This window comes from Cavia porcellus, unplaced genomic scaffold, assembly GCF_034190915.1.
Source record: "Cavia porcellus strain 051 isolate PalLab524CR breed Dunkin Hartley unplaced genomic scaffold, mCavPor4.1 scaffold_27, whole genome shotgun sequence".
Classification (NCBI taxonomy): domain Eukaryota; kingdom Metazoa; phylum Chordata; class Mammalia; order Rodentia; family Caviidae; genus Cavia; species Cavia porcellus.
The window spans coordinates 19,543,839-19,558,847 of NW_026947510.1; the positions used below are offsets into that span (position 1 = coordinate 19,543,839).

Below are 15,009 nucleotides of genomic sequence, written 5' to 3' on the forward strand. Positions count from 1 at the left end.
ACAAGCTTGCTGATCAAGCTCTCCTGCTGCCTCTACCTCTCCCGTCCCCCATCCCCGGTGTCCTCGATCCCCCTCAAGCATGGTCCCTTATTTACAGTGCCTTCCCTTTTGGCTCTCTTGATCCAACCCAGTTTCCCAAGTCCAGAGCAGGTCTCTCCTCCACTAGGAGGCCCTCCTTGGCTATCCTAGCCCACTCCTTTCTTGGGGCTTCTGTGGTAGACAGTCTTTATCTCCGTAACTGAGCATGCAACCAGGTCCTGTCCAGTCTGGTTACCTGGCTGCCAGGGCCTTTGTATCTTCTGTGTCCCTTTCTGCTCAGAGGCTGCCTTTGGACAGGCTTATTTCTCACCCCTCTTCCTCGTGGCAGCCACCCTTTCACTGGGGCTCAGACTGTTCCTACTCACCTGTCTGACATGGCAATCTGTTCTAGCATTGCAGAGCCGGTGTTTGTCTTCCAGTTCCCTGAGATTGATGTCCTCCTGCAACAAGGTCCACCAGAGATAGGAAAGGCCATGAGCCCCAGCAAGAGGAGGGCATGCAGTCTTTCCAGAATTTAGCTCACTGCGCTTTGGACTGACAGGCTCATGTCTCAAGGCTGTCTGTTAAGTCTCAAGCCCACTGCTTCTTCTGCCTGTGAAGCCCTCCTCTCTACAAGGGTCTATTTCAGGAGGGTCTTGCTTCATGGAGCCTGCCCTGATCTTCAACGATATGAGCTCTTGCTCCCCTTAGAACTCCTATAGACTTTACCTGTACCTCATTGACAACCTTATCTCTACTTTTTACTTTAGTTATTAGAGCCGAGTCTTAAGCCAAGACTGTCCACAGCTATGGAAAACACGAGGGATACACATTGTATTTCGTATTCCTAGCAGTCTACATGCTTAGCATCTGGGCCTACTTAGTCTGTGCAAACCAACCCCCACTCATCCTGGGAACTCCTGCAGTGCCATTCATTCAGTCATTCAACAGGCTACTTCCAAGGGTCACTACAAGATTAACAATGTGACCTGGGTAGTCAGTACCCTCTCTGGCTGGCTCATCTACCATGCAGAGCTGACAGCATCAAGCCACTAGTCTCTGCTGTGCTTACTGCACCCTCCAGACATGAGCACACACTGTGTCAATTAGTTTGGGCCTAAATAAGAGGCGGATGACCAGGTTTCTGGTTCTGAACGTTCTCTTGACAGGCTAGGTGACTTTACCTCTTCAAGCTGCTCTTACCTGTAAACTCAGGATTGCAGATTGGTACTCAGGGGCCAACTGGTACAGGTTTAGGTAAACAGTAAGCACTAAGGATGTATTTCTTAAGTTCCCACACAGTCAAGGGGAAAAGGATAGCCTAGGGGATGGAGCCTCCTGTGTGCCGTTGTCTTACCAGCACTGTGGGGACAGTGTTTGAGGGGCTGTGCCAGGTCTCAGGAAGTCCTGAAGGAACTGACTCTAGACACTGAGAAGCTGCTCAAGCCCTGGGCGGCCTTGTCTGGCCACTAATTACATGATTACAACATGTCTCACACTGAGTGGCGTTGAGGCTTACAAGGTGCCTCCTCACCAACCCCTCAAAGGAGCCTCCTGCCAAACCCCTGCTGTGAGACCCAGGAAGAACCCAAAGTCTGCGTGACTTGTCACTGTGTACCTAGTGAAAGCACATATAGACATAAGTCCAGGAACCTGGGCTCCCTCAGTGTGATGAGCTTTCCCTACATCCAAATAAACAGCAGAATGGTTTGCAGATCTGAGTAGAAACAGAGACAAAAGCCACAGTAAAAATACTCTGTTTTCCTAACATTGATGGTTTAAATATACAGTATGTCCTTGTAAGCATTCTCAAATCACTCACTTCCTTGTCCCCAGCACAGAACTATGAAACACCACAGAGTCTCAAAAACTAGTGCACTTAATAATAATGTCTCCTGCACTGGCATGGCACCACAAAGTCCCCTGAAACCTCACACCCTTTTCTAATAAGAGAACACAGCTCCATACAGGCTTCCCGGAGTACGGAAGGAGAATGCTGAGGGCCAGGCCACTTACAGCTCAACCGTGTCTGGACCAGCAGGCTATGTGAGCTCTGTGGATTGACCCTGTTATGTCCTGTGAGGGAGAGGACAGGACCAGCACCTTCTGCCCAACAACATGGCTACCTTGGCCATCCAGGTGAGAGATGAACCTCATCTGACCTCTGCTAAGTCGATTCCTTCTTTTGAGAGCAGAGATGGCCACAAGGCTGGGGAGAGCTGAGATGAAGAGAAGCCAAGAGAATCTAATACTCCTTCACATCACTGCTGGTCCCTTACAAGTAAAAACAAGTCAATGCCCTCTAAAGTCTCTGCAGTTGCCCATTTTCCATTAACATTTGGTACTTCTTTTGAGTTTCCTTTTAAAATGCTTTTAGAAATTCTATGCCGAGTCCCAGTGCACCGGCACTGGTCTGGAGAGAGTTTAAGACCATCACTCCCAGCAGTTAAGTGCCCACCCAGCTTCCTGAAACACTAGACTAGGCTTGGGAGGTTTCACAGGCACGCCCAGTGACCTTCTTTAAATCCAGGGAGCTGAGGGCACGCAAGGTGATTTCCAGCGCACAGGCGCTAGCTTGGGGAGAGCTTTGGACCATCGCCCCCAGCGGTTAGGAGCCCACCCAGCTACCTGGAACACCAGAGGTGGCACAGGAGGTCCTGTGAGCCTGACAGGGCCATGCTCAGCAACCTCCATTCAGTCCCGGAAGCCAATGGCGCAGGAGTGATTTCCAACGCGCCCAGGGGAAACTTTGGAACATTGCTTGAAACATGGAAACAGAGAAAAATGACAAGATGAAAGACCAAAATGCAATCTCAAACCTCCAACCTATCCCAAGAAAGCAAGGAGCCATGTACATAGAGGAAAACATAAGCCATACACCTGAAATGTCTGAAATGTTATCAACTGAAATAAACAAGCAACTCGGGAAGCCATAAAGCATCTCAAATCAGAAATAACCTCCCAGGTAAAAGAAGAAATGATAAAAGTAATGAAAGAAATGCTAAACACATACAAAAAAGGCACATTTAAAAAGTAGAGGAACAATGCAAAAAGATAGAATCCCTGAATGAACAGTATAAGAAACAAACAGAATTTATAAAGCAGATTCAAAGAGATATAGAGGAAATCAAAAATTCCATTGAAAATTGCCAAAACCTCCCCAACGAAAGTGAACCTAGAATTTCACACCTTGAAGACAAGATTGCAGCTAGTGAACAGGAAAGGAAAGATCTTTTAAAAATAACAAGGAATCAGGAAATAACAATTCAACAGCTGCAAGATGATGCAAAAAAAAGCAATATAAGTTTAATAGGGATAAATGAAAAAGAAAGGGACAACATAAATGATATCAAGAGGCTATTTACAGAAGTAATAGCTGAATATTTCCCAAACATGACAATGGAAACTGACATTAGGATTAGTGAAGCATATAGAACTCCAAATAGCCATAACAAAACTATATCCAGACATATAATAATGACCATCCCAGAAATTCAATATAAGAACAGAATATTAAAAGCTGTTAGAGAGAAAAGACAGATCACCTATAAAGAAAAACCTATCAGAATCACAGCAGACTTCTCAACACAAACAACGAAGTCAAGAAGAGCATGGAGTGAAGTATTTCAGATCCTAAAGGAAAACAACTTCCAACCCAGATTGATATACCCTGAAAAACTGTCCTTCAAAATGGACAGAGAAAGAAGATACTTCCATGACAAAGAACAGCTGAAGAACATCATGATCACCAAACCAACCCTGCAAAAAATACTGAAAAACACTCTAGATACACATAGGAAAAAACCACTAAGCAAGGCAGACAATTAACCAGAATGGTTAAAGTTAAAGATACAACAGCAGAAAGATAACACGTCAACAATAAAACAGTATATAACAGTTATAACCATTAATGTAAATGGCGTCAATGCCCCAATTAAAAGAAACAGACTGGCAGCTAATGGATCAAGAAACAATATTCAACCATCTAACCCAAAAGGATACTCACAGACTAAAAGTCAAAGGATGGAAAACAATACTTCATGCAACAGGAACCCAGAAAAAAGCAGGAGTAGCTATTCTGTTTGCAGACAATGTGAACTTCAAACCAAGAATGATCCAAAGAGATAAAGAAGAGATCCAAAGAGATAAAGAGATACTAGTTAGGGGAAAACTTCAGAAGGAAGAGATAACAATCTTAAATATATATGCACCAAATTCCAGAGCACCCAGCTATACAAAGCAAGTATTAACAGAAATGAAAAGTCAAATAAGCAATAATACAATTATAACAGGAGACCTTAAACACACCATTGACACAATGGGACAGATCAATCAGACAGAAAATCAGCAAAGAAATAACAGAACTGAGTCCCACCTGTGAAGACATGGACTTGATAGACATATACAAAATGTTCCATCCAACAACATCAGAATATACATTCTTCTCAGCAGTTTATGGGACATTCTCTAAAATAGACCATATACTAGCCCACGGAACATATTTAAGTAGATGCAAAAAAGTTGAAATTATCCCACGCATGTTATCGGATCATAGTGCCATGAAACTAAGAAATTAATGATAAAAGAAACTGCAAACCCTCCCAAACACATGGAAATTGAATAATACACTTTTGAGCAATCAGTGGGTCACAGAGGAAATTAAAGAAGAAATTAAACAATATCTACAAGCAAACAAAAACACAACTACAACTTACTGAAATCTGTGGGATGCAATGAAAGCTATCCTCAGAGGAAAATTTATTGCACTGAGTTCCCACATCAGGAAAACAGAACAAACACAAATAAACAACCTGATGCTACACCTCAAACATCTAGAAAAAGAAGAGCAAGTCAAGCCCAAAGCCAAAAGAAGGGAGGAAATATTAAAGATCAGAGCAGAAATTAATGCAATAGAGACTAGGAAAACAATATAATCAATGAATCAAAGAGTTGGTTCTTTGAAAGAATAAATAAAATTGATAAGCCCCTAGCCAACCTTATTTTAAAAAGGAAAGAAAAAACTCAGATTCATGCAATAAGGAATGAAAAAGATGAAAACACTGCAGATTCTGTGGATATACAGAAGATCATCAACACCTATTTCAAAAACCTCTACTCTCATAGGTTCAGTAACACAGAAGAAATGGACAGATTCCTAGAAACATATGAACTACCAAACCTGGGTCAAGAAGATGTAAAACTGTTGAATAACCCAATTTCTATTAATGAAATTGAAAATGTAATTAAGTCCTTACCAACAAAGAAGAGCCCAGGCCCAGAAGGATTCACTGCGGAATTCTACAAGCAGACTTAATGCCAACACTCCTCAAACTCCTCAATGAAATCGAAAGGGAAACAATTCTTCCTAAGTCATTCCTGGAAAAAAATATTACTCTAAAACCTGAGAAAGACCCAACTAAAAAAGAGAACTACAGGCCAATCTCCCTAATCAACATTGATAAAAAAATTCTCAATAAAATATTAGCAAACAGGATGCAGCAAATCGTCAAGATTATACACCACAATCAAGTGGGATCCATCCCAGGCATGAAGGGATGTTTCAACATACATAAATCAATAAATGTAATCCACCATATCAATAGAGCCAAAAGTAATAATCACATGATCATTTCTATAGATGCAGAAAAAGTTTTTGATAAGGTCCAACCTTCATTCATGATAAGAACCTTACAGAGAATTGGAATAGATGGTCTTTACCTCATATGATAAAGGCTATCTCTGAAGAACCAACAGCCAGCATTATATTAAATGGCCCAAAACTGAAGCCTTTACGTTAAAATCAGGCACAAGACGAGGATGTCGGTTACCACCACTCCTATTCAACATAGTACTGGAAATATTAGCCAGAGCAATTAGACAAGAGAGAGAGATAAATGGAGTAAAGATTGGAAAAGAGGAAGTTAAATTATCATTATTTGCAGATGAGATGATACCCTACATAGAAGACCCCAAAAACTCCGTTGAAGACTCCTAGATATAATAAATAAATTTAGTAATGTAGCTGGATACAGTCAATACTCAAAAATCAATAGCATTCCTATACACTAACAACAAAATCACTGAGAGAGAAATAAGAGAAGCCACACCCTTCACACTAGCATCCAAAAAAAATGAAATACTTAGGAATTAATCTAACAAAAGAAGTAAAAGATCCAAATAGGGAAAATTATAATACACTGAAAAAGGAATTGAAGAGGATCTCAGAAAATGGAAAGACATTCCTTGTTCATGGATAGGAAGAATAAATATTGTGAAGATGGTCATTCTCCCAAAATTGTTATACAGATTCAATGCAATCTCAATGAAAATACCACTAACATACCTCATAGATCTAGAGAAATCACTCCTAAAATTCATTTGAAACCAGAAGAATAGCAACTAGAATAGCAAAGGCCATTCTAAGCAGCAAAGGCAAGGCAGGAGGCATCACAATCTCTGACTTGAAGTTATACTACAAAGCTACTGTAGTAAAATAAACATGGTAAAAAAAATTAAAAATAAATAAAATTTTTTAAAAATCAACATGGTATTGGAATAAAAACAGATCTGAACATCAATGGAATAGATTAGAAAATACAACCACGACTACAAACACACTCAACCACCTTACTTTGATAAAGGGGCCAAACATGTTCACTGGAAGAATGATAGTCTCTTTAATAAATGGTGCTGGAAAAACTGGCTCTCCATACGCCCAAAACTAATGCTAGACCCATGCCTATCACCATGTACTAAACTGAAATCTAAATGGATCAAAGATCTAAATATTAAAACAGAAACACTAAATCTATTGGAAAACAAAGCAGGTAAAAATCTTGAAGACATAGGAGTAGATAGAGCATTTATGAACAAGAATCAAACCACACAGGAAATACTTCCCAGGATCAATAATTGGGATCACATCTTATTAAAGAGTTTCTGCATCAAAAGAAATCTCCAGCATAGTGAAAAGAAAACCCACAAACTGGGAAAAAACCTTAGTGAACTGTCCATCAGACAAAGGACTTCTGTCCAGAACATATAAAGAATTTTAAAAAATGAGACCCCCAAAATTCAAAGACCCAATCCAAAAATGGGCATCTGAGATGAATACAATTCTCAGATGAAGAAATACAAATGGCAAATAAATACATGAAAATATGTTCATCATCATTAGTCATTAGAGAAATGCAAATTAAAACCACACTGAGATTTCATCTCACTCCAGAAAGAATGGCCAGGATCAAGAAAACTACCAGCAACAAATGCTGGAGAGGCTGTGGGGAAAAAGGAACTCTCCTGCACTGGTGGTGGGAGTGTAGACTGGTGCAACCATTGTGGAGGTCAGTCTGGAGATTCCTCAAAAAGCTTGGATTGGTAGTACCATTTGATCCAGCTATTCCACTTCTAGGCATATTCCCAGAAGAACTGAAAACATCATACCACAGTGATATATGTGCACCCATGTTTATAGCAGCACAATTTGTAATATTCAGATCTTAGAAACAACCTAAGTGTCCATCAACTGAGGAATGGATACAAAAGTTGTGGTATTTTTATACAATGGAGTACTACTCAGCTATAAAGAATGATCACATTGAGATATTTATAAATAAATGGATGCAACTTGAGACCATGTTCATAAGCAAAATAAATCAAACTCACATGTATAAATACCATATAGTCTCCCTAGTGTAAGAAATGGTAAGAGTACATAAGATTTTATGGTAATCATGATTCCCTATTATATTACTTTGAAGCTTTATAATGTTTCATTCATTAGTTGGAATGGTTTTATTCTGTTTTGTTTGATTTTATTATGTGTGATGATATGAACAGCTATTTTGAAGAAAACAAGACATTATGGCAGCCATTGCTGATTTAATATCATCTTGCTTTGAAGTCCTACCATGCTTTTGTTTTTCTATTTTCATTGGTTGTATCATGTTGTGTCTTATTGGATTTTAATATGTGTGATAGTATAAACAACTTTTTATGGAAAATGAGATATTATGGTAGCTATCATTCATTTTCTGCTATTTGGTTCTGAATGCCCTGTAATACTTTCATTCTCTTGAATGGTTTTATACTGTTTTGTTATGTTTGATATTATTGTATGTGAATGTATGCTCAACTGTTTCAAAGAAAGAGACATTATGGTAGCTACTATTAATATCCAGTTGTCTTGTGGTGAAGTGCGGTGTTACTTACATTGTTCTGTTCTGATCTGCTTTGTTCTAACCTCTTTTGTTTTATTCTCTTTAAAATAAAATCTAAAAAAAAAAAATCCTATTTCCTAAAAATGTGGTGTCTCTTTTTAAGGATCAAAATATTCTAGTTCCACTGTTGTCATCAATAAATGTTATTCATTCATTCATTCATTTATGTTTGTGGCATTAGGAGTAGAACCCCCAGACTCATGCGTATTAGATGAGTGCTCTACCACTGAGTTTTTACATCCTAAAAGACAGAATATCTGCTTTCCTAATCTCTGAAAATAACTACTTTTCTGCTTCTTATCTTATATTGTGTCTCTTTCTTTTTTTTTTTTTTTCTTTTTTTGTCTTTTTGAGACAGAGTCTTGCTATGCAGTTCAGGCTGACCTTGAGCTTACTTTGTAGCCCAGGCTGGTCTTGAACGTACAGTGATCCTCCTGCCTCAGCCTCCTGAGTGCTTGGATTACAGGCGTGTGCCACCATGCCTGGCCTATGCCTATTTCTTAAGCAACCCTAAAAGCCTTTCAAGAAGCAGGTAGACTATAAATATAAAGTTATAAACCTTTAAAAAGTAAAAATCTAGTCAATAAAAGTGAAAAAAATCCTTCTAAGCTGCAAGTGTAGTGCAGGGGTAGAGTGCTGGAGTATGGACTTAGAGCTGGTGCTAGGTCTTGGGTTTAATCTTTAGCACCAAACCAAAGCAAACCGCAGCAGCTCTGTGCCTCAGTGCTCCGCAAGGGCAGTGTCTACTGTATCTAGTGTCTTCTGTGCACCTGCTGCTATGCAAGGCCTGGGCTACAGAGGCAACTCCATCCTGCTCACCCATGGGAGAAGCGTGAGACAAGATGTCTGTGTGCCAGGTATGGGAACAGTGCACGGAAGCACCCCTTAACAGATTCCGGGACTGGGGGAAGACCCTGAAAAGAAGGATGAAGGCATGAGAAGGCAGACAAGTGGGGAAGTGCAGGAAGCCTGTACCCTGATACCTGCTGAAGCCCTGGGTGGTGAAGATCAAATTCATGTTAATAGTATTCTTTGTAAGGAAAATAAAATCTTAAATGTTCTGTAAAGTGACAGATTGGCATTTTCAAAGTTGGAAGCATAAGCCACTTACATTTCTATGTATATTATGGAAGGTGAGGTAGTCTTGAAATCTTTTGTGTTTCTAATGAGGAACTAGCTTAACTTTCCATTCTGTTAAATGGATCCCATCTATTCCTATGACCACTAGGATGTAATGCTCTGTAGCATTTTCAGGGTTAGATGTGTATAGGTTAAATTTTTTCTTTGGCACTCTGGTAAACCACATGGGTTCCTTTCAATATATAAAATATATAAGATGTGTATATAAAGTAAATTACACAGTCTCACAAAGGTACCCAATTAGAGTTATCAAAAATAATTATAAATAAATCTGTGACTAGTCAATTTATATTTCTCTAAATAACAGGATATATATAGTGCCAGTGGTAATGACTATCATGATTTTAAAAGCGATGACAATTGGGGCTGGAGATTTAGATCAGCAGGCATAAGTGCCTGCCTTGCAAGCACGCAGTTGTGAGTTCAATCCCTGGTACCGATAAAAAAAAAAAAAAAGTGATGACAATAACTGGTAATTACAGATATCTGTCACAGCTATAGTATAACACAGAAATATCTTTGATTATTTTTAGTGACAAAATCCCAGGTACTGCTACACCTATACCTTCTGTTTATAACTGAAAAAGCTAAATTTTACTTAGGTCAGTGAAAATGAATATTAATTTTACTTCTCATCTTAGTTCATAGATCCCTCTCCTTGACTTAAAAAGAACCAAGGTGTGTGTGTGGGGGGGGGATGTGTTTAGCTCAGCAGTGTAGATGCCTGTCAGGCAACCATGAGGTTGTGAGTTCAATTCCCAGTACCCAAAAAAAAGAACCTGGGTTAAGAATCCCTTCTCTGTTACCTGTCTTGTGGGCCAGATAAAGTTACCCTGAGACCTATCTGCTAAGGAGAAATGGGAAGTATCTGCTGGGATCCCCCATTTACTCACATGTAAGCCTTGTAGTTGTTGCCGATCTTCTGGACTCGAATGTCATATTTGGCATCAATGAAGGGCTCTGCTGTGGCATAGGTCTGGGTGAGGGCTACCACGCTAGCAATGTCCTGGAAGTCATAGTGGTTGTCTACTTTGACCTAAGATTAAAATAAGGCAGAGAGAAAGAAGGAGGGGCCATATACATATGCACATTGAGAAGTCACAAGGGCCTAGAGCTCCAAACCCATCATGATGATTCCCAGCCAGGCGCAAACATGAATGTCACATCCCGCCTCTCTAGCGTCCCTTCCCAGGACTCAGGGGTCACACTTTCTGCAAAAGATCCAAGGAACCAATCGGATGGCCTGCACTCTGCTTGCTGAAAGTGTTGAGAAACACTGTGGCTTTGAAAGGCCACATCATCTCCTTGGAAAGAACTCAGGAGCAGAGCAAGACGAGCAGCCCACAGGTGGGCTTTCTGAAAGAACCCCAGAGCACCAAGGCCCCTCTGCCTTACCTTGCCCATGCCCGAGTGAGCGTGGCCGATCTTCACTACCACAGGAAATGTGGGCAATGTCAGCTGAGGGCAAAGAAGAGAAGGACAGACTCAGCATGTGCCTGCTCTGCAGAACCCCACAAATGCTTTTGTTGGGAACACCTTTCAGAGGGCCCTTCAAACAAGCTGCCTGCTGGGCGAAAGAGTGAGTCCATAGAATGTCAGTGATTTTCCCAAAGGCAAGCACATGTAGCATGTTCGAGGCAGGACAGTAAGAATCCTGTTCTCCTGTTTGGTATTTACCGTTTCAATACCCTCTGTATTAGACAAACCCTGGGCAGGAGTGGCTCACAGCTAAAGAGTCTTTTTTTTAATGTAAGGCTAAATTTAACTGTATTTAACTGTTGGTAAATCAAACCTTAATAAACCTGAAGGATTTTCTTTTAATGCTTTTTTTTTCCCATGCGGGGATGGAACACAGTACCTCGCATATGCAAGGCAAATATTCAACTACTGGCCTGTTATAAGCTCAAAAACTCCAAATGTGCTGTACTTATAACTTGTTCTCTTCCAGTAAAACTTGTATAATTGCCAGTCAAGTTGTAACATACCCACCATGTAACCCCCTCCCTGCCTCCCTGGTTCCTGTAAAGCTAAACCAAATTACCTTTTTTGGAGATAAACTGATCCTAAGACCCTGATCCCGCCCCTTGCTGCTGGCCACTTTGTAACTCCCTGCAGCCCTGGCTCTGAGCACACTTCTTTGGCTGCTTTTCTGGGACAGTGCTGCCACTGAGCTCAGCTAATAAAGTGCTTTTTAAATTTTTGCAGTCTGCCCATATCATTTGGGGGCTCCTCCATCCAGGATTTCACCTTTTATGGGATTTCCCCCTGGGCTCCTATTCTTCGGATAACATCATGATCTTTTTGAACGTGGCTTCTTTCTACTGGCAGGTACTATACTTACTACTTTTATTTCACTCCATGATCTTTCTCCTTTCTATGTCCTGGGACAAGTTTTCAGGCTTGCTCCCATTTGGGTGAGATGTCACCAAAATTAGGGCGGGTTACCGCCATTTGAGGGAGGAATTGACCTCTGCTGGGTGCACCATACTTGGGGAGTCACGTTTTCAGGCTTGCTCCCATTTGGGCAAGACATTGCCAAAATCTTGTCTTAGCTCTCCTATACTTTAGTTTTCTTGTTCTTACCCTGATTCATCCATTACTGAAAATGCCTGCAATTTAAGCCATGTAAATCGTCTCCTAGAGGTTTTTTTAGCTGATTAACTCAAGTTAATTAAATTAGGTGATTTTTGTGGGGCTATTTGGACTACTCAATTAAAAATAAAAATTGGTTATTTTAAGGCCCCTGGGGTAGATCTGCGATCAACAAACTGGAGAGTGGCCAGCTGACAACTTTAACCTTGCAAAATCAAGGACCTGCTCCAGTCTCCATAGCCCTTTGGGTGATTCTTTGTCTTTGTGGCAGGCTTCCGCCATCTTGTCTTTGTCTTTGTGGCAGGCTTCTGCCATACTGTATTCACTCATCTGTACCCTTGTCTCGGTTGTCTACTATTATGGGCCAGACAGCTTCCTCCCCTTTGTCACCCTTGCAACCTGTTCTTAATCATTTTAAGGATTTCAGGGATCGAGCTGCCAGCTATGGAGCTCTACTGTCTACTCTGTCTGTCTACTCTAAGAAGCTAAGAACATGCTGTGAACTCCAATGGCCTTCCTGTGGCGTTGGACGGCCCTCACAGGGAACTTTTAACTTACAAGTCTCTCAACAGGTCCGTCATGTCTTTTTTGGACCCCATCATAAGCCGGCCATGCATCCTGGTCAAGTGGTCTATTTCAAAATTTGGTTTGACTTGATCCAGGATCCACCCTCATGGATAATAAAACTCCTACAGGAAGGACCCTGGGGGGCCCAACCTTCTCTTGTGGCAATGATGAAAACTAAGATGTCACCTCCTCCTGCTGTTCTACCTCCTCCCAAGGATTCCCCTCCTCTTTCACGGCCCCCTCCTTACCATCCTGATTCCCCAAGCTCATTAGAAACCCCCTGCAGGTCTCTGTCCCTCCCAGTCCACCCTGTACTCACAGCCTCTGTCCCCCACCATCCTCCTCGACACGCAGCCCTGACTCCATGACCTACCCTCCATTCTACCCCTTCTCGAAGCCCCTCCATCGGACTCTTCACAGGGGTCTTTTTCACCTATGTCCCCTTCTCTACCAGTGATTTGCACAATTGGAAATTACAGAATCTGCCTTTTTCTAAGGGTCCTCAGGCTCTCATATCTCTCCTATAAATTTGTTTGACTCATCGGCTAACCTGGGATGACTGCCAGCAGCTTTTGCAGAGTCTCTTCACATCTGAGGAGTGTGAACAAATCTGCACTTTGGTGCGCCGATCTGTCCTTGACACCAACAGGGAGCCCACTTTGGATCTAATGAGGCTCAATGCTGTTTTCCCTCTGACCCACTGTTTTTTCCCTTTGACCCCAACATGGATGAAGGTAAGGAGGCTCCCCATCGGTATCATCAGACTCTTCTTGTGGCATTCCGACGTGCTACCCAGAAGCTGACTAATCTATCAAAAGTAACTGAGGTAAGACAATTGGCTTCTGAGTGTCCATTGGCTTTCCTTGAGTACCTCCGAGAGGCCTATCATATACATACATATATATATATACATATATATACCTATAGATGTAGGGGCACCAAAAAATAGATAAGCTTTTTAATATAGCATTCATCTCTCAGTCAGCCCCTTATATTAGGTGAAAATTGCAAAAATTAGAGGTTTTTGAAGGAATGATGACAGGTCATTTGATAGAGATAGCCCAAAAAGTTTTTGACAACAGGGAAGACCACAAGAGAAGAAATTAACCAAGATCTTCGCAATGCTAGCGGAAAGACATACTCGAGGCAAAAAGGGAAAAGACCAACAAACAAAGACCCCACTAGACAAGAATCAATGTGCATATTGCAAAGAGTTGGCCATTAGAAAAAAGACTGTCCAAATTTAAAGGTCAAATTGGAGAAAGGAGAAACCACCCCTTGGGTCCTAGGAAAAAATTGACAATTTCAGGGTTTGTCTGCTCCCCTTGAGTCCTGAGTAACCTTAACTGTGTGTGTGTGGGCGGGGGGCAACCCATAGATTTCACTGGACTTTGCTGAGCTGGCACAACCCCTCCATGATGCAGTGGGGTGAACCTCTTCTGACCCACCCATTTGGTCTGAGAGGAAAAGCCAAGTGTTTTAAAAACTAAAAGCAGCCCTTGCCCAAGCTCCAGCATTGGCCTTGCCAGATCAGACTAAACCCTTCGTGCTGTTCATTGCAGAACTGCACAACAACAAGGAATAGCTACTAACTCAAATGTTGGGACCATGGCACCACCCAGTTGCATATCTCTCAAAAAGACTGGACCAGTTTCCTCGGGCTGGCCTAATTGCCTCCGAGCCATTGCAGCTACTGCCTTAATAATAAAAGAGGCAAATAAATTAACCTTCGGACAGAAACTACAGATTGTGGTGCCTCATGCAAGTGAAACCCTCCTCAGGGCCCCACCTGATAGATGCTCTCAAACAAGAGGATTGTGTAGTACCAAGCCCTGTTGCTTCATTCTGACCTTACTGAATTCAAGAAGACTGTCTTAAACCCAGCAATCTCGCTGCCAGATGATGACCCACAGGTACCCATCTATGACTGCATGGACTTGCTCTCCCACTGCCAGTCTTCGTCAAGACCTTACTGACCTTCCATTAGAGAATCCAGATGGTGAATATTTCACCAAGATGGTAGCAGCTTCCTTTTTGAGCGTAAACAGGTGACGGGGTGACTGTAACCACTCAAACACAAATAATTTAGGCCCAACCCCTGGATCAAGTCACCTCCACTCAAAGGGCCGAACTCATGGCTCTCATGGAGGCCCTAAAGTTGGTTAAGGATCTAAGGGCAACTATCTACACAGCTAGCTGTTATACTTTTGCTACTGTTCATGTATATGGGGCAGTCTACCAAGAGAGGGGGCTCCCAATCTCTAGGATTCAAAGATTAAGAACGTTCTTTTTATCCTGGACTTGTTAGGCACTAGCTGGCTCCCCAAATCTATAGCAGCGCTACATTGCAGGAGCCACCAAATGGGAAAAGATCCAGTCTCGATAGGAAATGCACTCACTGACAGGAGTGCTCAAGAGGCAGCTCTAAGTCACCTGTACAGCCTACAGCCCACTTGCTGCCAGTTCTGCCACC

The 15,009-nt window shown here is 41.7% G+C and overlaps 1 protein-coding gene across 1 annotated transcript in view; it reads right to left on the reverse strand.

Annotated features, from left to right (window-relative positions):
• Syn2 (synapsin II) overlaps nucleotides 1-15,009 on the reverse strand; it is a 189,876-nt gene that overhangs the window by 21,930 nt on the left and 152,937 nt on the right. Inside the window, exons 6-8 of the mRNA XM_063237989.1 lie at nucleotides 10,773-10,835; nucleotides 10,271-10,413; nucleotides 405-479 (exon numbers count right to left, since the gene is read on the reverse strand). Of these exons, the coding sequence (XP_063094059.1) occupies nucleotides 405-479; nucleotides 10,271-10,413; nucleotides 10,773-10,835 (281 nt within the window). The remainder of the gene's footprint in view (nucleotides 1-404; nucleotides 480-10,270; nucleotides 10,414-10,772; nucleotides 10,836-15,009) is intronic.